Source organism: Larimichthys crocea, chromosome XIII (genome assembly GCF_000972845.2).
Source record: "Larimichthys crocea isolate SSNF chromosome XIII, L_crocea_2.0, whole genome shotgun sequence".
In the NCBI taxonomy this organism is placed as follows: Eukaryota; Metazoa; Chordata; class Actinopteri; family Sciaenidae; genus Larimichthys; species Larimichthys crocea.
The window spans coordinates 31,707,354-31,732,198 of NC_040023.1; the positions used below are offsets into that span (position 1 = coordinate 31,707,354).

General features: G+C 40.1%; 1 protein-coding gene across 2 annotated transcripts; it reads right to left on the reverse strand.

Annotated features, from left to right (window-relative positions):
• Positions 1 to 1,782: 1,782 nt before the first annotated feature.
• phldb3 (pleckstrin homology-like domain, family B, member 3) lies at positions 1,783 to 24,845 on the reverse strand. Of its 2 annotated transcripts, none has more exons than XM_010745026.3 (16): positions 24,552 to 24,845; positions 24,357 to 24,432; positions 17,070 to 17,218; positions 16,750 to 16,860; positions 16,049 to 16,186; positions 15,481 to 15,609; positions 13,311 to 13,493; positions 10,131 to 10,241; positions 7,797 to 7,898; positions 7,424 to 7,511; positions 6,764 to 6,929; positions 5,760 to 5,841; positions 5,245 to 5,391; positions 4,359 to 4,569; positions 3,998 to 4,083; positions 1,783 to 2,583 (listed from the first exon to the last, which is right to left on the reverse strand). In XM_010745026.3, the coding sequence occupies exons 3-16, from the start codon at positions 17,214 to 17,216 to the stop codon at positions 2,449 to 2,451; spliced, it is 1,836 nt and encodes a 611-aa protein (XP_010743328.2). In that variant the 5' UTR covers positions 17,217 to 17,218; positions 24,357 to 24,432; positions 24,552 to 24,845; the 3' UTR covers positions 1,783 to 2,448. The 2 variants fall into 2 exon arrangements, with proteins under 2 accessions (XP_010743328.2, XP_010743327.2); XM_010745025.3 differs by having other exon boundaries at positions 24,546 to 24,845.

Sequence of the window (24,845 nt, forward strand, 5' to 3'; positions counted from 1 at the left end):
TGATAACATTTTACAGTTTTTAGAGTGTCTTACCTTACAGCCAACAATGATGTTCCGCATACAGTGTTTCTGCTTTCTGGAAGAAAAAAAAAAGAGCAAAAGAAAATATTTGAAATTTGTATCTACTCATTTTGACAGTATATATAGTAAGAGATATCTGTTTGTTTTTTGAAATTGATAAAGGAGCAAAAGACTGTACCAGCATTGAAGGGTCAGTGGTAATAATCCAACTACTGAGTCATGTCAGACTGGTGGTGTGTCTGGATGGTGCACTCAGCTCTTGAGAGATTTGTCTGGGGAGTGGTGCTTTGGAACAACAACAGGGGTTTGATTCTCTCTTCATACCACAGTAATGCAAGTCTCGTCAGCCTCTATTAATCATAACAATCTTGCTATATTAATTTGATTACCTAAATAGACAGACAAGTTGGAGGTAAATAGAAGTAGTGCCAACATTCAATTAAAATTAAGCGGAAAATAAACGCTGTAGTACGAATGCTTTAAAGAGAAATATTTGCCAGCCATTGACTGACTTGATTTTTTAATCCTCTTCAATCACTGCATTCATGAGCTGTTTTAAAAGTTAACAGACAAAGATAAACAAAGAAGAAAACTGTTAAAAAGATAATGTACACATGGTTGTTGTTTTGTTTTGTTTTTTAAATAAAAAAAGATTGCAGTTTGACAGTTGTGTGCATTTCTATGGTCGGATTTTTCCACAATCACTTAACACACTAACGTTCAACAGTTCAACACTGTAAGCTGATTTTCAAATAGTACTGACATGAGGTTAAGATGGCTGATAACTCTGATATTTAAACAATTAAATACTGATATTGCGTTGATGATACACATATAATAATATTTAGATACAGACTTTTATTTTTGTTTTGATAGTGAATGTTTTTGTGGCATCAGTAGTGTAGCATGTGCTTGAAAGTGCAGATAGGCGGAGGCTAGTGTTAGACTCTTACAGTCAGGGTTTTATAGACAGTTGGCACTGATGATTGATCCCATGCCCCACCCACAAGTTATTTCAAAACTGGTAGGCAAAAGATAAGACGATTGGAAGGGAAGTGCAGAGGTCGTCACATCTTTTGGCTCAATAGATGTGTGTCTGTGTTCATAAAGCATAGCAATGAGTAAAGACTTTATGCATGTTAATGCTGCACAGTCTGAAAAAAACGTTGATGGTAATTTCTTTTCAAGTGTCTGAGGTTGAAACTTTGATCTGTTTTAGTAAAGACCTCAAAAGAACAGGAAATTATCTCACAGCCTCCATGACGCAGATAAATGTACTATATATTGCACAAACACACACAATACACCACAATTGTGCGTGTGTGTCTTATTTTCCGCTTATCAGAACAAAATGGCATGACTCTCAAGTGAACTCCAGATCAACGTCAAGCAGGAAGAAATGTGTAGCTTATCAGAAAAAAAAATAATTATATGCAACTGATTTTGCAACATGCACAATACGTTGCAAAAAAAAGGCTGACACTGCAAATGATACTTTAAACACACAGGAAGTTAGACAGTCAAACATGACAGACAGTGAGAAATGTCAAAGTGTGTAGATCGCATCATTTCTTTAAATGTCAGAAAGCGTTTTCGGAAATAGTATTAAAAGGGCTACAACAAATACTCCTGTAGGACATTAGTCATAATGTTATCTACACATAATCTGTGTAGAAATCCAAATGGAAGAAAAATAGGCACTTTCTTTGCTTTGATTGTTTTCATTTAATGTTATGATGTAATAAGCAAACTGAAGCAAACCTTTTATGAATAAACATTTAATAGTGCATTCATAACAATGTATGTCTTCATTTATTTGCATATCAAACCATTATAAATTTCCAAATAATAACTTAATTCATGAAAATGTAATTTATGAAAACAAAAATACCGGATATGGACATATTAGTGGAAACGCTAAGACAATATAAAGCAATCCATCACAAAATACTGCACAAACAATCTCTTTGACAGTCTACTCAGGTATATTGTTATATCAAATTGCATTATATTATACAAGTGTTGCCATTATTGTGTCCACCCGATGTTGTAGTGTAGTGTACGCCAGTCCTGTAATGCTGAACTGAGACCAGCAGGGGGAGGTCAGGCTCAAAGAGTGAAACCTCCCAGTAACAGACACCCAGTGTGCAGGCTGGTGTGTTAAGCTGTTAGTGGTTTGCAGCTGGTTCAGCGGTGAACCTCTGTCACCACTGAAGCATCACTCTTTCAGTAACAGTTTCCTCCGCTGTGTTCGGGCACCTCCGCGTCTTAAGTACTTTATCCACAGATTCCTGAGTCCAGGTACAGTATCAGCCCCTGAGGTGGATCCCAGCCTCACCAGTCCCCACAGACAGGGGAAAATAACTAAATGAATTGTCCTCTCAGTAGCTTCACTCACAAATTTCACAGTCCACATATGCAAAAAAGTCAATAACGGCTGTGCTCGTCTGTTGCTGTGACGATGACATCCATCCAAATCCGCATTGATACTGCATTAGAAGCCACCAGAAAGAAAAGACGGTCGTATGTCTTCACGCAGAATGTCAGACTGGGTCGCGGAGACTGAAGAGAAGGGACAGACAGTGACAAGTCAGAAAGACGGGACTAAAAAGGTGATTTCTTCAAAATTTCACCTATATAACCATTAAAATTTGCATTTCTTCCAGCTGAACCTGAAAGTCATTAAACATAAATAACCTAATAATTTTGGTGACGATAGCTGCTTTGAAGCTTTCTAGTTACTATGCTCACAGTTCTGTCTTTAATATTCTGAGAAGCAGAAGAACATGCTGCTGTTGCTTTAGTTTAAACGCATTCAGTCAAAATCATTTTTTCACAACTTTAACTAACACTAAAGTGAAGAATGTGACATTTTGTGCACAGCTGTCCAGATCACCAAAGTAAAAAAGTACCAATACAATAAAGTAAAATCAGTATTTTCACTTAAATGTACTTAAAGCATCAAAAGTAACTACAGTTACTGCACTTTACTCCAATACCTAATCCATGTGATACTAGTTTTAACTAGTGTGTTCACAGTTTAGTCCAGAAGTTTCCAACCTAAGGGTCACCAGATAAATCTGAAATGCTGTGTGATGATTAATCTTAAAAGAAACTAGTAACTATAGTTATCTACAAAATGTAATGGAGTAAAAAGTACACTGAAATGCAGTGGAGTAGAAGAAGGAAGTAGCATAAAATAAAATAATCAAGTAAAAAGTACCTCAGAACGGTTTTTAGTTGCAGTAGTCATTAAACTGCAATTGTTCAATGTTCAAATGATTGTTTCATTTTAGCAGCTATACAAACACATTATGCTGATTGACATAAATGACAAGCTTTCGCATGGTAATTATAATGTAATTGTAAACCTATAGTGTCACGTGACACTTATTTAATACCTAATACTTACCAGCAGCAAATAAAGCTCTGCTCAGCAGTACTAGTGTAACCCGACACCCGCCTTTGATTCTTAACACAGTAATTATAGAGATCGTCTGTGTTTTCAGTCCCATGCAAATCTGCCATGTTTAGAATCTGTCCAATTACCCATGTGGAGAATGAGAAACCTCAAATGAGTAAAACAAACTTTAGGTCATGTGACGACTAGAACAGACACTGACATGGGGAGTAAATTCCCAAATCACATGAGATCCCGAGGTCATCCTAGTTCAGCTGAAATTGTGCTCTCAGTTCAGATAGGGGAGACAAAAAATACGACACGATAAAGACTAAAGTGGAGACTTTTAAGATGTTTCCGGAGTTATAACAATATCCTAAACACAACAGATGTTGGTCCTAAAACAACATTGCGCAAAAATCAACTTTAAAAAAAAGGTTTTTGGTATTCATGACTGGACAACAGTGGCCTGTACATCATGTATAAGCCTTTAAACTCCAGCTTAAAGTCCAGAGATTTGGCACGGACTCTACAGACTGATAGATTAGTCAGTTTGTGTACGATGTGAGAACTCACAGAAGTGGCTGTTCGTAGATGGTCATAGTAAACTTCTTCTATGGCCTGGAAATAGATGACTCCCTTTAGCTTCCTCTCATCACAGTCTGAATCAAAGGGAGAAGCAAGTTAGAAAAAAAAGCTGGTAGCAACATACTATATTAGCTCACCATGCAATTTATTATTATGGATTTAAAATAATATTTTAAACTCTTTTTCTTTTTTTGATTAGAACAGCAAATTAAGAAGAGCAAAGTAGCTGGAAGATAACGTCATTGATGCAATGTTATATCACAACACGCCTGACTTCCTTTCAGTGAGCTAGTGTTACACACAGAGGGCTTTCATTCACGCAAACCTGCACTCTCCGAGCCAGTCTAACCTGTATAGTAGGCTAGTCGTCTGTGGTCCATGTCAAACAAGAACCATCTCTTCTTCCAGGTCTTGACCCTCCCCCCACGCTTGGTTAGGAAGCCTGCACAGCGTCGAGGCGTCAGCCTCAGGTCCGTGCAGCCAGCTACTCCGTGACCCAGAGACTCCAAGTGAGCCCGGAGGTCAAAGTTGGGAGAGAGGAAGAGGGGCAGGCTGTGCGTCTGGAGAGACAAATGGGGTTTAGATGCGTTGGCTGGAAAGAGGCAGTCCATTTTCCATGGAAAGTGAGGAAACACTAGTAACATTCAGTGCCTTTTTATTATGGTTGCACTTGTTTTCGAGAGTCTGGGACAATTACAAAATGTAATTGTAGGGGATAGCTTGTATAATTTGTTCTGAGACAATGATTTATATAATTGACTTGGATTGGAGACTACACTAGAAGAATTAAGTTTAAGAAAAATGTGTTTTTTAATCACGTGGAGGGTTTAACAACATAAGCGATATAGCTGCATTATGGGAAATATAGGATCCAGTGATTTTAGTAGTAAACATCAGGACACCTCAGCCTCTACTTTAAATATCCCTTTTTCAATCCATAATCCAAATGTAATCTACTAGAGCTGTTGGTACATTTACTTCCACTTATTTGTTTACAGGTCTTAGAGAGACCTACTGCATAAAACACGAGAGCTCTGTAACCCGCCCCTTATCCCTGCTTGAGGCGAGCTCAAGACTACACTTGCGGCTACAAGCACAACACACTCAAACCTCTAACTGAAGCATTGGATTGCATTGTGGGTTATGTAGGGGTCAGATTGTGACAAAGAGGAAGAATGGGTGTAAAATGAGAAAATGTCTTTAATGCAGTTTTGTGGTTGTTGTTTTATACATACTGGAGAGTTTGGAGGGGAAATGGCCTTTGGTTGCTCCTTTGGTTCAAGATCTGGTCTTTGTTGGGTCTCTGGCTCCGGTGGTTCTGTTCTGGAAGAGTTTAGCTCTCTCTGCCGTCGCTCCTCCAACAACAACTGCTGTCGCTCTTCCTGGGTGCACACATGAATCATATGTCATGACCCCTTTCAAGGTAACGACTTGGAAAAGGCAATAATGATACTGCTCTAACAGAGTTGGTTTTACAATAAATTGAAAGAAACCTGATATCAACTAAAAGTTCCCTTTCTAGTTTCAAACTCCACATAAACTCACAATCATATGGTCTACACATTTTTCAGTCTTGGCATTCACCAAGGCTGCAAACATGCATTACAAACATGCACACATCTGCTGGCCGTTTTCTTGGACCATCATGTGCGAGCTGAGTGGGTGTCTGTGATCAGACAGCCGTGCCTAATGCAGTGTGTCACATGTGATTAGAGGTGTCAGCGAGTGTTTCCCACGGCAGGTGACTCACCCTTTCTCGAAGGAGCTTCTCTCTCTCGGCTTTGGCTTCCCTCAGTTTCTTCTCGATCTCCACGAGATCCAACAGAGACGGGCTGTGAGAAGTTATATTCATCAGTGAGAGTAACTGGTAAAGGTTAAGATATACACAACCCCAGTATGTGTAGAAGAGTGCTAAATCCACAAAATATCAGGAGCAGCACTGAAATTAAACCATTTATTCATGGGGTCCTGTTTCTGAGGCACAAACGGTAAAATTATCAGCTGTTAAGGAGGCTTGTCAATTAATGACAAAGCTCCATGAAGTCCAAATCACATGTCACACATACTGCATTCACTGGAAAATGTATAGTTTTCCTCTGGATAGACGGTTATGAACAAAAGTTTTAGGAAGTGAGCCTTTTCTAATTAACTATACTCCTACTGACTAACTTTGAAGTCGTCTAATTTGTAAGTCTTGACCATCTTTCCCTTCCAGAATAGCTAGGAATGTGTCAACTATGCTTATAAGACATCTGAGGGGTCGAGGAGCATGACCTGTTACTGACATTTCCAGTGCAATCACTTTCACTTTCCAAATAAAGTGCTTGAGATGAACAGGATTAACTGTTGGCTTGTTTACTACTTGTCCGATCCTAAGACGACTCGTGTTGCTTGCATTCATTGTAGCGAAGTAGCAATGTTCCTAGACATCAACAGTTACTTTGTCGAGTACAATGTTGTTATAACCAATGAGGCCTAAGAAAATAACACCAAAGATTTAATAAGCTGGAATGATCTTTTATGGTAACTGCTTCTTACATAAAGTGTTCCTTCTCACGGTGGTATTCTGAAATTAAATCCTTCACACACTCCAGATTGCTCCAACCTCTGAGCAAAGTTATGAACTATAAAAAATTAATTCTTGCCACCACTCTTGCATGTAAATGCCGAAGAAGCACGCAAACCTCTTAAAGCCACTCTTCATTTTGCTCTTTAAAAAAAAAACAAAAAAAAAACAGCAGTGAAGTAACTGACCTGGCAGCGCGAGAGCTTGTTGTACTGTTGCACGGAGTGTGGAGCCCGCTGCCGTTGCTGGTCCCAGGCCTGTGCCCGCTGCTGTGCCCATTGCTGAGCCTATGGGAAGGGATGGGGGAAGTGAAAGCTGTTGGGGTCTGGCTGTCTGGAAGTGTCCTCACTAACCCTGAGAGAGGAAGGAGATAGAGAAAGCCACAAGAGAACAACATGCATCAGTCAGCGGGAATAGTTTTATGTAAGATGAGGCGTGAGAGGATTTTCAGTTGCAGCATTTAGAAACAGATTAAGTGAAAACTTTGCAAGACTTGACATGATCTTGAAGATCAGGCTATTCAAATATTTAATGACAGGTGTGTGCGTGTGTGTGTGTGTGTGTGAAAAATAGATACCACTGAGGAGAGTATACACATAAGTATATATGCGTTTCTCTGGCACACCTGGTCCGATCAGGTAAATCCTGCTTTGTACCTACATAAAAAACAACCTACCGTCTCTGCTGACACACCTTTGATTTGACTAAAAGGGAGGGAACTGAGCAAACAGACAAAATGAGGACTTGAGTGCAGGGAGTGAGTTTATTGTTCTATATCATAGTGCCCTCAGCTTAAGCAATCAAGAGCGCAACAGAGAATAGAAAGAACAGAACTGGTAATGGCTCACCCTGCACTGAGAGCGGCCTGTCGTTGAGTTTGTTGTTGCGATGCGAGCTTCGTCTTCTGGGCAAACTGACGGAGTCTTTGCATGGGTCCTACAAAAGAAAAGAGTCTAAGTATGAGCTGTGATACAAACATTTGAACTTCAAATGATTCGCTGACAAAATGATTCAGTTATTTTGATTCTTGACATTTAGGTCCAGCCTGTGACGTTAAACTGAGTATCTTTGGGTTTGTGACAGTTGGTCAGACAAAACAACATTTCAAGGGAGTCACCTTAGACTTCTTGGGAAAAAAAAGGCAGATTCATCGATGATTAAACTAATTGTGAGACCAATTGTAAACACATGCTGTATCCATGATGATGATACGCCGTATACCTGTGGAGGCTTGTGCACGGAAAGGGGCGAAAGTGACATCATGCAGGGAGCTGAGCCGGTGATGTTCGACCAATCAGTGAGCGGCTTCTTCTCTTTGAGAACCTGCAAGAGCGGATTATTATTTCCTTTGAAATTCAATAATGTGTCCACGATGAAACCCAGCTTCACAGCACAAACACAAACAATTTACATGAACTGGAGCGGCAGGAAGGATGACAAAGACAGTGGACTGCTGAAGCCGGAGCCGCTAACTTCGACATACCACATCTGGCTGAGAATGAAGACTTGGCTTCCGAGAGGGGTCGTAATGAGTTAAAAAATTATCATTCCCTCACTATCTCCCCCACTAACCCTCCCTCCCTGCTTGACTCACAAACACATGAGCAATTCAGTCGCCACATGCAGTCCACTGTTTAACCCTTATCTGTCTCTTTCACTACTCTACATGAGCACATGCCCACAGGGAAAGTGTGGACAGTGAAGAATTAAACAGGTTTTATTCAAAGTGACTGACCCTCTGGGATTATTTTGTTCTACATTTAGTAAATATCTTACACAATACTTCTTATACCTCCTTGTTACCACAATCTTGATCCAATCTGATTCATTTTTCATAAACCAACGAGTATAAAAGTCAGTTTTCATACACACACACACACACACACACACACTCTCTCATTATTAAAGCTGACTAAACATGTGAGAAGTAGACCACATCCTGAATGCAGTCATATTACAGTCATACACACTTGGTCATGTCTGTCTGTCTTGTTCCTCTCTCCTCCCTAGTACTGCCACTCCCTTCAACCCTCCCTCCAGCTGTTTCTGTTCTCTCATTAGAAAAACTAAACATAAAGGCAGCTTTCTGACAAACATATTTTTAACACCCGTCAGCCACGGAGATAGATCGAAGCGCCCCCCTACCCCCACCCCACCCTCCTTCTTTTTTAGCTTACCGCTTGCTGCGAGGATGTGAAACCTCTCCCAGCTTGCCTTCTCTCCTTCTCATACATCCACACATGCACACACACATTCACAAATGCAGCACCCTCCCTCGCGTTGCTTACTCCTCCCCTCCCTCCCTTCAGCTTGAGTCTCTCTCTCTCTCTCTCTCTCTCTCTCTCTCTCTCTCTGATTTGCCTTTTCCTCGTCCGGATTTTGTCTCCTCCTTATTTAAAACTGGTGCTGCCGTAAGTCTGATCAAAGGCAACCCACGGGCTGTGTGATAACGTCACAGCACAGTTTAATTAGTGACTAAGGAAATCACTTACTTTGGAACAGCAAGTATTAATAATAAAAAATGATAACACATGGCAGTGTAGGCAGTCTTTAAAATGTGAGCCAGCTGTATTTGTTTACAATTTATGCATAGATGCACGATGATCCAATAAAAGATACATTTGTTCCACTTTGCTATACAATATATAAAATAAAACACTGTATAGCAAAGGTTACTAACGATGCAATGTTATCGTCCTCTCTGTAAATTAACTTCTTACCATAAATAACTAAATTAGCTAACTCTTTAAACGTGTATTTACTGATTAGTTGGCCTCGTCTGGACAGCACAACAAGCTGTAAATGTAACATTAACATGCTATCGCCTCATAAAGTTGATATGGCACGTGTCAGCAAACAAATGCAGACAGATCGAGCAGATACACAGCAACTTTATCTCTGTTTTGGTTTCCACCAACTCCTGAGGGAATTTTCTGACTCTTTATCTGCTAAGTCCTCCACTATGTTCATCAACGGGTCGTAAACTATGTCTGTCTGTTATGTGGTGTGAAAGGAGTTAGCCTGTTTATCAGAGCTTTTCTTTTGATCACATTATTTATACCTTTAGAAACGTTTCTCAAATTCACACTCCTTCCTTCACTCATACACTCCTTCCTATACAGGTACTACTGTACTTTACATTAGAGTGACCAGTAAATTCACAGTTTACACAAACTATATAGTTCACATTCGGTTTCTTAAGCTCAAATAAAATAGCAGAAATTAAATATATTGCACGATTGAGTAAACAGAGATTTTGGTGCCTACTTTTGTATATCTAAACATCTGAGCTGTTTCTTTACTCTTATAGTGAGTATTGTACAGCACATTTTGTTACACTGTGTGGATTTTTGAATGCAGAATATGGATATATATTTTATTTATTTTGAATTCAGACATCTAAATAATATTTAAGAAATAGCTGCTATCATCATCTGCAATATGTGCTGGCTCCCTCCTATTTTAAACATACATCAGGAATCAAATACAAAGATTGCCGTTTGTCGTTAATTAGAAGAAGTAGTGATAGTCCATAGTATCAAAAATCCTTCTTACCGTTTGACTAGTTTGGATGAGTTCTCTCTTCTCTTTCCTCAAGGCGTTCAGCTCCCTCTCCTTCTCCCTCTCCATCTCCTTCAGCTGTCTCTCTAACTGCTGGACTCTCTCCTGAAAATTCAGAACAAACTTCCCTTCAGCGTGGACCTCCATACGGCTTCTTGTCCTCAAAAGAGATCTCGCGTGCTGTATCTGATTGATCTGGCTGGCGTGAGTTAATCTTTTCATTATGTTGTTATGTAATATTGGAAAAAAATAACCCTGATGTGACAGCATGTGTGTTGTTGTGTGAGAAAATGCAGAGACTTGAGCCAAGTTGATCTACAAGGCCCGGGACACAATGCAAATAAAAACAACAAAAAATTTGCAAGTTAATGAGAGGCACGAGGGGGGCACGTGACAGCACGACTGATATGAAATCAGCAGCAAATGTGAAACAGTGAGAGACAGACAGAGGGTATAGGGATCTGCAGCTGAGTCAACTACCATCCCTCTCACACAATCCCGCTCTTCATCCCTCACCCTGCACACTCCTCCTCTTTACATACTCGAGCTAATTCAGGAACAATTCAATATTATTTTCGCCGTCTATCTGTTGTCATCGTCTATCTTGAGGAATCTGATGGAAACTTCCGATGTCAGAATGTAAACAAATATCACACGTCACTCACATGTTCTCAGTAAAAGTAGCGAAGAAGAGAAATAATAGTCAGAAATAAGTTTCAAGACATTTTATGAACCATTGGAGAGAATGACCATTACAAGGCAAGATTGTCAAAAAGATTTATCCCTCTGACTTTGCTGACCCTCTGACTTTTAATTCTACAGTAGCGTCACCATGAGGTTAACATTTGTGGTTAAGAGTGAAATGTCTCTATAACTAGGATATTGGATAGATTGGCAACACATCTGGCACTGACATGAGTTTATAAAAACTAAGGATGAATTCTAAAAACTTTGGTGATCCTCTGACTTTTCTTCTAGCGCCATTATGAGGTTCAATTTGTCCAGTAGGTTTTGACTAAGAACATTATCTTACAGCTGTAATTTGTGTTTTGTGCCAATCAGCAAATGTTGCATGCATGCTGCTACAAGTCAACTTAGTAAACATTACACCTAAACATGCTAAGGTTAGCATTTATCTCAAAGCATCTCTGTGGTAAGTCAAGCGGCTGTGAAATGAAGCCAATGCACACATACCAAAGACTGCAGTTATTTGAATGGCCACTAGAGGCTGGCCATAAAATGAGCCATATAACTCCATATTAAAATGCCCTAACTTCACAGCAGAAATAAACACATTTACAGCCTGGTACCAAAACTAGTTTTGGGCTCTATAGCCAATTTTTGTCAATTTATGACAACACATAACTCACTGAGCAACCAGGCTTCATTCAGCCTGTCTCAGCTCCAACCACACTCCATGTTTTTGCCCATTTTTGGATTAGTGAAGAGGCGGCTGTCGGTCTGTCAAGATGGTGGTGGCCAGAGCAACGACTTTTCAGAAACCTTTTGTTGACGTTGCGGATAATACATCAATATTTCATAATGCCTATTGTTTAAGTTTGGCCTCACAGAGGGGTAGCTGGAAACTCTTTATACTCCAAAAGATTGAAAATACTGTTTAATACATTTTCTTCGAGACAAACAAAGACTGAAAAAGTCTGTTCACGTCAATAAATCACTTTCTAAACAAAAGTACACACTCTGTGCCAGTGTCTCAACCGTTGGCGCCTCAGTGCAGTTATAAATTTAAAATTTATCACGCAAGTGCCAACATGTTCCACGCCTCTACAAACGATCGTGTGAATCCTAATCTTTTTAGTTTTACTGTCTCCCAGTTTGTTTTTTTTCCTTTTTTCCTTGACTCTCTCCATCACAAAGCTCGTCATTATGTTGGCTTCCACACTAAATCAGACTTGTATGTTATACTGTCTTTGCATTTAGAGTTCCTGTTCTGGTGCATTAATTCAAGCTTGCTCTATTTAAAAGTATACTGGCTAATCACAGGCCTTTTTAATGCAAGCTGCTTCCCAAAAACAGGTTTTAAGCTCAAGATGAATGACTTGGATAAATAGTCTGGTTGCATGATGCATGGTGGCATTTTTGTTGTTACTGCATTTTATCTTCATTTCATGGCAACAATATTTCTTTTGCAAGCAATACCACCATGACAGTGTCGCCTTGCTTCAAAACTTTCCGAATCCCCTCGTGTTTCATCTTTCCATCTTCTCCCTCTGTTGTTGCCGCTCTGCCTTCCTTTTGACCCACGCCTTTGATTTCTCTCCCATGGTGGCCTCTGATACAAATAAGCTCGCTGTACGGAGTCATGTGACTGTGTCAGGACGATGCTGGTGAGAGTGAGGTAAAGAGTTCATGATCTTGTCAAGTCTTAACCTGCTATGGAAACCATGGACTGGAGAGGAGAGTGTGTGTGTATGTGTGTATGTCCATGTGCGGACTTTAATTCCAAATAAGCCATATAATGTGGTCATGAGTCCTTCACGGCAAATAAGCCAATAACGACGATTTTCACTGAGCTACAGTACAAAAATAGTATCTGAAGATTTACAGCTTTGTTGATAAATGCCAACAACTCTGTGATTATTGTAGGAGGAGCGCAAATTTGTGGCTTTAAAGTTCACTTTCTTGTTTCTGCCCTCTCCTTATTTTAACTCTGAAAAGTAGAAAATTAATTTCAGAAGCTCACTATTGGAGGATGGTGGCAAACATTTCATCAAGACATGAAACTTTTTCTCGAGTAAAGGAAGAAAAATGGGTGGCTGAGCAAGAAAATCAATGAACGCTGTAGGAGTAGAGGTTGCTTAAGGTTATTATTAGTGTTGGGGTATTAATGCTACAATGTCAATATTGGTTCCTACACACAAAATGAACATTTATAGTACTGACAAGACTGAATGAAATCTTTTATAGCACTGCATCACATGTCTCTGAGACAATCAACATGATGTATGTCTACACAAGTTTACACAAGTCTGACGTCAATAAATCTGCATTGAGGGGAAGTTTGTGTGAAGGTTAATCCTGCATCAGCCGGCGAGGGTAAACACTGACGTGAAGCACATGACATGCAGATAAGCTGCAAACACATACAGCACGTCAAGAGCAGCTGTGAAATTCTTCTTCTTCTAAAAAAAAAAATCAAGTCAAGTTGTTTACCTGTGCAGCGTTGACCACGTGCTGCTGACATGAGATTTCCTTATCCATCTTCCCTTCACTCACTCCACCCGTCTCTTTGTCCGTCACGCTCTCGTCCTCCTCATCAATGCCGCTCTCTTGCTCCAGAACACGAAACTCCCAGTCCTCAAAGGCCCGAACTGCTGCCTCCATCGCCTCCTTCTCCTGCAATAAAGACAGAGATCACTTTTTTAATTTCCTAGTGTGGATTCAGAATTTTAAAATGATGGATAACAAATTGAATGCATGGTAAAGTATGCACAGTGCACTACAGATATACACTGTTGGCTGACTTCATGTTCTTACATCTTACTAAAATTGCATTATAACATTTTCTAAGAACAAAGCTAACCTATTCATAAAATGACAATATTATAATATATGGGTTTAGAATCTCCAGATTATCTTTACTTCTGTGCCAGATGAGTTGTCAAAACGTGCAGATATCTCAGTACAGAATCAATGTTTGTACAGATACAAGACATCTAATTTCATTGATTTTCTTTTCTTTTTTAAATCAGTAAAATCACTGGTTTTAATTATTTAAGATGCATGTTCAGTATATAAATGTGCATATGCAGGTGAAAGTAAAAACTGGTACAGCCTCATTGTGTCATAACCGAAATACCTGGACTCTTCTTCTACTTCTGAAGTGTGTACTTAAGTCCTTTGTTTGCGTGCATGCGTGTGGTTTCTCTATGGCGCAATTTGTGACAAACCAGTTTCTAAGAGTTCCTTTCCAAATAAATCTGACATGTCACAACATAAAATAACAACCTACCACTGGACTGCGCCAAACCTGTCTTTAAACACTGTGTGCTATCTCGTTCTGTCGCATTCACAAGAAAAAACACACATCCTATACAGTGTTTGTGTCTGTGTGTGTGTGTTCTGAAACATTGACACATCAGGTTGAACAGGTACTGAACAATCACACTTTGTTCAACCAAGGAACATCATTATGTGTAGGAGTCAGCACCTATGTCAACACGCCCTGTATCATCATGAGAAACAGGATCATGATCCAGTAAGTATCATCTTCAGTTTTAGTTTGAGTTTGGAGATCTGCCAACAGCATAATTTATTTTAGATTGATTATCAGTCCTTCCCTGGAAGTGAGTACAAGGGTTTTTAACTGGTTATGAAACTCCAATTAATACCTCTGAAAGACCTACATAAGCAAACAAGACCATCAGCAAGAAGACTGACTATTTTAATATAGTTATTCTTAATGACTGACCCTGAGATTACCCTCAAAACCAGACTATACTCTTTACGGCAGACAGACCGGAAGGGCCCATGTTTCATGCAAATGACTACATGAGTATGAACTGTACTAATACAAAGTTTATTTTGTTTCACCACAGTCATATTCAAGTTATTAAACCTAAATAGCCACAGCTAGATATATTGCTTCATTGTTATGCATCATGCAAACAGCTATTTGCAGAGTAGAGTCTTTATGTCACTCACTGACAGAAAACACAACTGCTTTGGACCACAGAGGCCGCCAAAACTGACACTAAATGAAATTCCTTGTAGTTGCTTTAATAAACAAATTGAACAAGATTACTCCACATGACTCCACATGAGTCCACTGATCCAAACGTGCATTTAAAAACACAATTCACAACATAAACCCTCTCAGGCACAGGGCATTTTCGTGCTGGTACTGACTGGTATCTGAATTACTCCTGATCTAATAGATTATCTATTTAGGTAAGCTTATCTGTCAGACTACAGCTGTATTCATCAGTTGTGTTGTAGAAGAAGAGTAGTTCTGGCACGGCTACTCGTTTTGCTTCCATGGCAAGAGAAGGGAAAAAGTCTGAACAGGTCGAAACTCTTAACACTTCATAAACAACAACTTTATCATCACCAGTACATTTCAGCTTGTGGCTTTCATCGGGATGATCACAAAACACATTGCAGAGAACATAAGTAAGATGGGTATGAGGCAAAGGTTACATATATATGTATATTATCAGCTGTGTTTGTGTTTAATATATTTACTTGTATGTACCGTTCCTAACGGCTTCATTTAGACATTTGAATAAAGAGTAAATGTACGTGTTTTAAACCTTTAACATTGTTTCATAGCTGATTAAATATATTGTTATTTAACGTTACTGTGTGCAGCCCAGTCACTCACCTGTTGCAGCTGCTGTGTTAACTGTTCTCTCTGGCTCTCTGGCTGAATAGGGATACGTTTCTCCTTCTCCTCACACCTCCTCTTCAGCCCCTCCACCCTGCGTCTTTCCTCCTCCAGACTCTCTCGCTCCTGCAGTTACAGACACGGCAAGAAAGAGTGAAGCAACAGTAAAACACCTAATGATTAAAAGCAAAACAAAAAGTATTTCAAAAGAGAAAGAAAATGACACGAGGACAAGTCACAACCTTGTTCACAGAGTTTGAAGACTACAGACATCTAAATTCAAAGTGGCTCTAGTCCAAAAATCATTGCATGGGAATTTACTTATCATTGACATGATCTTGTGTTGATGTTAGTGGAACATTACTGAGCCCGGAGTCCCTCAAGCCATCTTCTTCTGCTGTGGTTTTACTCATGTTAATATGTTACATTAGTCTACACTGTCTCCAAGAAAGAATGAATCCAGTTTGTCATTAATCATGACAGACCAACAAAACTATGAAATAAAACATCACAAATGCAACATATGTCCGTAACCAATGAAAACCAAAAGTTTAATACGCGATACCTTTTGTCTGTCGGTGTGTCTGTGCTTCTCCGCCTGTCGGTGCTCCTGCTGTAGAGCCTGCAGCTTCTGCGTGTGTCTGTGCAGCTGCTTCTTCTCCGTCTGCAGCTCGCCCTGCAGCAGCGCGATCTCCAGCTGCAGCTGAAAAAAAAGGACGGGAGATGCAGCTGAGCTGAATCATACTGACCAGACGTTGAGCAAGTTACAGATATGCATTCCTTAACCGTGACTGCTTTGGTGTCTGGAAAGATTTAAATGTGCGGACTTCAGCAGAAATGCAATCAGAATCATTTTTAGTGTTTTTTTTTTTCTTGGTTGTTAATCTGTTGCAGCAGTTAAAAGAGCCCTGAATGAAACGTTTAACCACCTGTTGTGCAGCAGATTACATATTCTTTCATTCATTCCAGGGCCGCAACTTACAATTATTTTTATCTGCTGATTATTTTCCCAATGATGCGATTAATCCTTCAATATTGAAATGTCAAAAAAGAAAGAAAAAGAAATTTTCAGACTTTCTGTCCAATCATTAGATATTGTGTTAACTATTGTATGTCAAATCAAGCAGCTAATAACTTGCATCTGACACAAGTATTTAATTGATTTGGAAAATATTAGCTGCACATTTTGCCCCAAATAGATCCAAATTCCTTAAAAGCGATGACACTTTTCATTTAGGTTAGGCCACAATGGTGCAACATGCTTACCTCGATCTTTAGTTCCTCCCTTTGTTGGTCAATCTCTGTGATTCGCCGTTGGAGCATCGAAGAAGACGGCAGGACCCTCAGAGAGCCCACCTCCAGCTTTTTAACACAGGACTGACAGAAAGGAGAGGGAGAAAAAAAGTCAACAAAGTCACTAAGCAAACTTTAAAACAGATCAATCCACAGATATGAGATAATTCAATGGTTAAGCCACACAGAGCAACAAGCTTCTTTCTCTCACATACAGAGGATGATTTCACGTGCCAACACCAAATCGTTTGACATGAAGGAGCCAAATTACAGCATCGTTATCACTCACGTACCTTCTCACTCTCCGTGCTGCTACTCTCCGTATCCGACTCCGCCCCCGAGGAGGCAGGGCTTTGACCTCCAGCCACTCTGGTGATCCATAGCGGCCGCGGTCCCTGCTGCCACTGGCTCCTGGTGCTCTCCATGTTATGTTGGGGCATTTCTGAAGGCCGAGACAGAGGAGGCAGTTAATGAAAGCTACACAGCGGGGGACTTTGGTGAATACTTTGGTAATTTAATCTGGTGCACGGTTGAAGGCACATCAGGGATCATGTGACAGTCGAGTACTACTACATAAGCACTTTGAAAACACAGGAATCCCCCACAGCTTCCAGAAAGCTGTACGTGATGGAGAAAACACACAGCAATGAGGGGGGAAGTAGTAGCGAAAGAGACGAGGGAGAATTCAGGATGTGGGTCATGGTTTGTGGTTGTGTTTCAGGGTCTCACTCCCAGCGAAGTACTCTAGTGCGTGTGGACAGAATCATTATAGATAATAGTCTTTTTTTGATGTGCAGCAGTATGTGAGACAGTACATGAATAGAGCTGGAACAATTGACAAAATACTACAATCGCCCACGTAAAATGGAAGTTGAAGCACATCAGACTTTGAAGTACTTTCATGTTGTAGTTTTTTGTTCCGCCTGACATATTCATGTGCATGTACAAGAGCACACATCATTATAGAGTGTTTACACTGCTCTACATCAAAGTGCTTCCCAACATTTGGGAATATGTCAACCTAAAGGCCTATATTATCCGGGTCTCTATTCTATTTTAGTCCTCTACTGTGTGGTCTCTCTTCACACAAAAACACACAGAAACACACAGACCAAAACCAATTTGTGGGAAAATACTTTTGATTCCTATTGTCCAACCTTTTCCCACCATCTTCCCTCGCCCTCTGTGCCCTCCCTCTCTCCCTGTATCCAGGCCTTATTAGGGCCGCAGGGAACGCAGGCACCGAGTGGAAGCACAGAGATAAATATACAGCTGAGATATGAGTGAGGGCTTCCAAACGGCGATTGGCACACTGACATCAAGAGAGGGGAGAGGGAGATGGGAGAGGCATGGACAGAAGAAAGAGAAAAACAGCAGGAAGTGGAGTGTAACGTGAAAGGTCAAGGTCTTCTTTCTGAAATGTGCAACATGCAGATTTATAATGTTCAGAGAGGGAAAAAGTAGAAACATTTTCTCATCTTGAAGGTATTTTTATTAATTCCAGCACGTTTGTGAATATCAGCATCCATCAACTTGGATCCAGGTTAAAAATCTACAACTATAAAAGTACTAAATGAGTCTGTGTGGTGGAAAAGGTTTTACTTAACCTCTTATTTACTCTTAATTTCTAACTCTTACTTTTCTGATCTGCTCTGATCTTTCCACAATAAATTAAATAAATAAAAAGTTACTTTACCTGTAGTAAATTAACAAGGGAGTCAAAGTGTACGAGGAAACACAGAAACTAAAATTTCGCTTTCACTTTCAGGACTGACATGGTTATCGCCCACTGAAATGTTAAACGTCACTGATGTGACATCAAAGAGGAAAAACCCTGGTGCGTGGTGGATGTAATTTTCCACAGTCTATGCGGCAAAGTATATTGATACACAGGATCCCATGACACAGAAGCAAGACGTGAAGAACTAAACCAGTTCAGTTAACGCAGACAGATGTCAGCCGATCGGAAACTATTTTACAGAAGCGTTTTCTTCATAAAGTGTTATTTTTAATTGCCTGGCGGTCATGTTTTTGCTGTGATCATATTGTTCTTTCACAGAAGGATTTTATGCCCGTACTAGCAATGTTCAAAACAAAACAAAAACCACAAACACAAGTAAATGGTGTCAACTTCAAGGAAGAGAGCTTTACTTTCAGTTATGTAATTATCCAAACAAACATCAGTGCAAGCATTTGCTGTCAACCTTCAAGCTAAAGTCCACTCAGATAGACTGTCAACACACAGTGGAGCCGAGAGTGAGGCATTCAGGAGTAAAGTCCACGCTTCATGTTAACACGGTGGTCAAATGCAACAAAAACAAACATGATACACTGACAACACAAGAATGTGAGGAAGCGAACTAACTATGGATAACAGAACAAGAAAAGTTCAGCTGAGATCAAAAGGACAAAACACAGTTTTGTACCCAAAATAATTGGACTTGATTGCGGGGAGGGGAGCGCCTCTGGAGAATAAGATAGCAGAGTAGGGACGAACAGAGAACGCAATTCAACATTAAGTGTTTGTGCGTCTGTTTACGTGTGTGACTTATGTAATGACTAGCCAGAGGCAACACAAGATGTAACCCACAACTCTCAAGCTGATCCTCGAAGACTTCGGGAGTCTGTGTATCAGTCTGCGACTTTAATTATCGACCACAGATCAGCAATAACCACCATAACACACACACACACACACAGACACACACACACACACACAGTCAGAGCAGTGTGAGAGAGTTATGCGTGTTTAACGGGAAAACACAATGCTACCTGTGTCATATTGTCCCGTCATGTGCTCAAATCAGCAGAGTCTTATCACTTCCTTTCCTCCTCTCTGAGGCTGCACTGAAGTTTCAGCATCTCCACACAAATCTCTCGTGTGTTTAACCTTGGAAACTCCAGATAGAAGTCTGTCAATAAACAGCTGCACACGTAAATACAAACAAGACTATCACTTGCACTTTTGCACTTTAACACTGCTGCTTGAGCCCCAACCATCCCTGCCTTAGGTGACATCATACGAGGCAATTTATCAAACTTCGCAAAGACTCCTTCTGGAGTCACAAAAGTCTTTCGTAATAAACACAGTAGTAGTATTTCCCAGGACTTATAAACATACTTGAGAAGTGTAAATTCAGCAGAGTCATCAGGGTTTTTTCTCTTTAACTTCCTCCCGAGCAAGAGAAGACATTATATAACTGTTTCCTGTTTCTTTTTTTTGAGTAGTATTCATTGTGACTTCATTTGTATATGTGCCCCTTGTATATGATTTGTAGTGTCTGTATACAACTATACTACTGTCTTTGCAACATGTTAGTATGTCAGTATGTCTCTGCCCTACTGTCAATAAATCCTGGGCCAATGCATATTTAAAGTTTGACTTATCTGTTCCAGGAACTCAAAATCAGCATATACTGTGGCTCCCAAATGATGAAAATACCACACAGTAACACACTGAGATGACCTTGTCCCTGTCAAAACCCCTCACCGGTGAGCGGCTAAAAGAAAAAGTGGGGCCAAGCATTGTGTACACAAAACCATGAAGTCAACGCTGACAACAACCAGCAATACACAGGACAAAAGGGCTCTGACGGTGGTATGTTCTGTGTGGGTGTGAATGCTGATTACAGCTCGCACTATGTGTTCAACGCACAGGCACCTTAGGAAAAACACGTCACACGTGGAGCATGTGAGCTAAACTGCCCTGCAAAGAGGGGGGACAGTGCAAAACGCAGGATCAATCCACAGAGACTCAGTTTGCTCAAATCAATGGGTAAATTTGCAGTTTAATATATATTAATGGAGGTTTTTGTAGGATTTAATAATATAGTAATGTGGCAACAGGTAGGTCTGAGTGACAGGGATGCAATCAGTGTCATAACAACTGTTGTTGTGATACAACATAAATATATATCACAACAAAAGTAATCCCTATAAACAGATATCTGCATATGGATGCAGAATCTGTAGGCGAGGGACCAGGAATTTGGCACTGGAAGTGCTCAGGTTTTCATTTGTAGTTTGTGTAGTATTGACTAATCATATTTCAGTAGATTTTCGTTATCTGTATTCATATCAGACTGCAGAGGCCCGGATATCCATTATCCAGATATCACTTGCTACATCAGAAGCCCAGAAACATTGGCTGTTGCCCCCAGAGGCTAAATTGTCATCAGACGATAGCCGTTGGGTTCGGAGATTGCAATAACAGTAGCTTGCATATGAAAACTCAGGTAAAATAATTAAAATCCTCCAATTTATACATAAAAGATCAATTCATTTTTGTATGCCCTTAATGAACTGCTTTGACAGGGACTAATAATCTCTACGCTACAATGTCATCGGACAGGTTATTTGGTGGTTTGGCATGATATGAAGAAAACTGATCTCACCACAAACTAATTTGTTTTAATTAAATTACATGTACTCAATTTATTTCTGACATTTAAATCAGGTAAAACAACAAAAAACACAAACTACAGATATCACAGAGTAATCAGTGATCAGAACAATGTGCAGGTTTTTGTTGTTGTTGTTCTTTCAGAGTTTATGAGCCGACACACTTGTCTTGTGCTTTTCATGTAAAGAGAGAAAGAACTCTGTAGTAAGTAATTAAACAAAACTTGCACTAACCAAGAACAGATCCTCTCCTGCTTTCAGACCTTGACAGACCTTGAAAAGACTGAAATAAATAAATAAAAGTCTACTTCACCTAACTGTCATGTTAGGTTTACAGGCTTGTGAAATCAGTCATGCTCACCACAACATTACACTGTACAAGTGCTATATTGCCTTAGGCATAGTGACATGTCACAGACCAGAAGAGCATCTATAATCCAGATGCCTCTTGTTGTCCTCTCATCTGTAGAAGGTCTTGGGACCAAAACCAGCTATTAAACCAGTGGGACATGTCACATATTCTTTTTATTGACCACAATTATAGGTCGTGGTTTCAATAAAACAGACCAAATCTCCAGTCTTTAAAACTCTCTGTTCAATAGCGGGCCTGACATCATCACAATAACATCTTAGGCACACAGTGTTTCCAGAGAGCATAAGTAATTTTCCAATTTTTATTGTCAAAATGGAGACACTGAAGTTCCTTGCTCTGGCCCTGCTACACTTTGGCTCTAACCAAAGAAAAATCACTTTAAGCTTTGAATAAAGTTTGGTTGGAAAACCATTTGCGACAGCCTTATAGGTCTTGTTACCTACATATATTTAAATGATTATGTGCTTTCTTAAAGACATTTTCATGAACCTGTGCCTGACATTCAGGCAAAGAGCATGCTGTCATTTGACACATTTAAAATGCTGTGGACTCCACCAGCAGCAGTGACCTCTGAACCTTCCACGCATGGTTCCTGCTGGCTCAGCGCCCAGGACCAGGAAGCTGTCATCACAGTACAAGTTCATGATCACGAAAAGCAGGTGAGAGACTTTTGGCTGTCACCCAACTGTCACTGCCTGACACCTGGGTGGCGTATGACAAAAACCAGTAATGCAGCTAGTTAAGCTCTGTCACACGTGAGACAAAAAGAAGACAACACAGGCCTATGACGCTGACTATAAAAAAGAAAACGACTTAGACCGCGTCAGCACTGTAAAGAGAAGTATTGAGCTCATTTCTGGGCTCGTTCTGTTGTTTCGTGGTGTATTTCCTTACATTCCTGTGGAAAATTGGCTGACACGCTGATGTCAGTTTCAAATGTTGTGCAGTGACTACAATGGCAGCTTTATGCTCAGAATAATTTTCTGCCATTTGGATCATCATTGGTGCAGGTTCTGGAATTAGCTCCGTAGAATCTAATCTCAGACCAGATCTCCAGATCTATCGTTAAAGATTTGGAGAAATCATATGCAGGCGAAGCTGATATACTAGTAGTAGAAAGACCTGTGCACTGGTAAAAAACTAACAAGAACTAACGCCAACGTGATACCCAAGTTTCCCTAACAAAATCAAAATAGTCTGCTTTATGGGATATTAACTTTTTTAGTATTATTATTATTCCTCTTTTCAGAACAGTTCAGTACAGCTTTTTCCAATACCCTAGTCTGTGTCATATTTCTGTTTATTTAAACACACAACACACAAACAAACACCAAAAAAAAAAAGCACTGAAATTTAATATCCGGCCCTACAAGTCGCCTCAACTCACCAGAAGGCAATGCTGCAACATCACATGTTGCACTTTAGGGTTTTTGTCCCACGTAACTTTAAAATATAACTTTACTAAACTATATGCAACAAGTCCATTTCATTTTGAAAAGTGACCAGCTGAAGGAAATCGAGCACATCAGAAAGTCACAAAGTTACTCCTGAGCTGAAAAACCATTATAAGCATTATTTGTAAACGGTGACTCATCAAAAGCAGGCAGTAGAAAAAAAAGAATCATCTCCCAGTGTTCTGCTCTCCGCTATCATTGTAAATTGAATATATTTTTGACTTGGACTGCTAGCCAGACTAAATAAGCAACTTGAGGACTAGGCCCATGAACTGGCTCACTGTCACACTGTCACGCTTTAGTGGGATACGTGAATAGAACAAGAACTAACACTAATATTGTTAGTAACACCTGTGCTTTTTCCTGCTTTGACGAAGTGAGAATATCAACTGTGAAAAATCAGCAGCTGAAATGCACTGAACATCACAAACAGCCTTATATACATCAACCTTTAGGCTTTAATTAGGCATATACCGCAGAACATCCAACTATCTGAAGACATAGAGGTATATTTTGAGAAAAGTTCTCATCTTGCAACCGTTTTGTAAGCCCTGTCATCATTACAGGTTTGAGTGCACTGGCAGAGATTCCTTTGGCCTGAGTAAATCTCTGGGAATTGTGATGCAAGAAAACAGTGAGCCATTAATGACAGGCCAGGATGCAGGGCTCAGACACAGATTTGTCCAAAGCAAGTCAAAACAAGGTGTGTGTGTGTGTGTGTATGAGAGAGAGTAACTAAAGGAAGAACTCCCCAGACAGCAAACCCTCCCAAGCCGGGCTAATCTCTCCTCACAATGCTCCCTCGACCTACACTCCCACCCTCTCTGTTTACCCTGTATGTGCTGATGGGGGGATAAAAGAGCCGATATCTCAGGGTCACTGTAAACAAAAGAGGAATTTACGTAAGGGTAGCAGCAGATTAGCTCAGAAAAAAAAGTAACTGAGTATTTTTCTACAGATTAGAAATGAATCATCTTAATTATTCAGGTTTGTATTTAGGCCAAAGGGTGGGACGAAACATTATGATGTTTGAATCATTGAATCATGACTATTTCACAGACAAAGAATTCACTAAGCTTCCAACAAGAAGGTGGTTATGCTTTGTAAATGCAGGAAAGCTTTCATGTGTCTTTTGTTATAGGTGCAGAAAAAGAAAAGTCCAATGTCAGGAAGCTTACACACACATTAATGTCAAGGCATAACCTTAGGCAAAGTTATTGTTTTGAGCCGGATATTTACAACAGGAACTGCATGAGTGTGTGTGTGTGAAGTTATTCAGAGGTGGAAACACTTTGGGCTGACTTGCTGCCACAAATATAAAAACAAAAAGAAGAATTAAAGCAAAATCTTACCTGGAAATCGTCTAACCGACCACAGTTACTTGTCCTCCAGGTCATTACATATCAGTGGCTGAAGCCGGAGGAAGAGCTGCAACGCGGAAAAATAAATAAAGTGTGAAGCGAACTGTTAAAGCGTTTTCAACTTTGAGAGCACTCTCACCAAAATGACTCATTTCCCCCTTTTTTTTCCACTGAGTTTACCTTCACCTGGTTTGGTTCAATGCCCATTCCCAGCGAACATGACAGGTCGGTGCGCGTCGACGTCATCAGGTGAAGTGAAAGAAGCAGCACGCGGGAGGAGGAGGGCGACGACGGAAGTGTTTTGTGTTATAGGAACAACACACACACACAAAAAAAATAATAACAATATCCTCTCACTGACTTCAACCCGCCTGTTTCTCTCTGTGTGTTCAGTCAGCACAGCAGCACCGACAGTCCCGTTCAAGTCCCGCACCGAAATGGGATTTCTATTCTGGGAACTGACGGAGGACTTTCTCATTG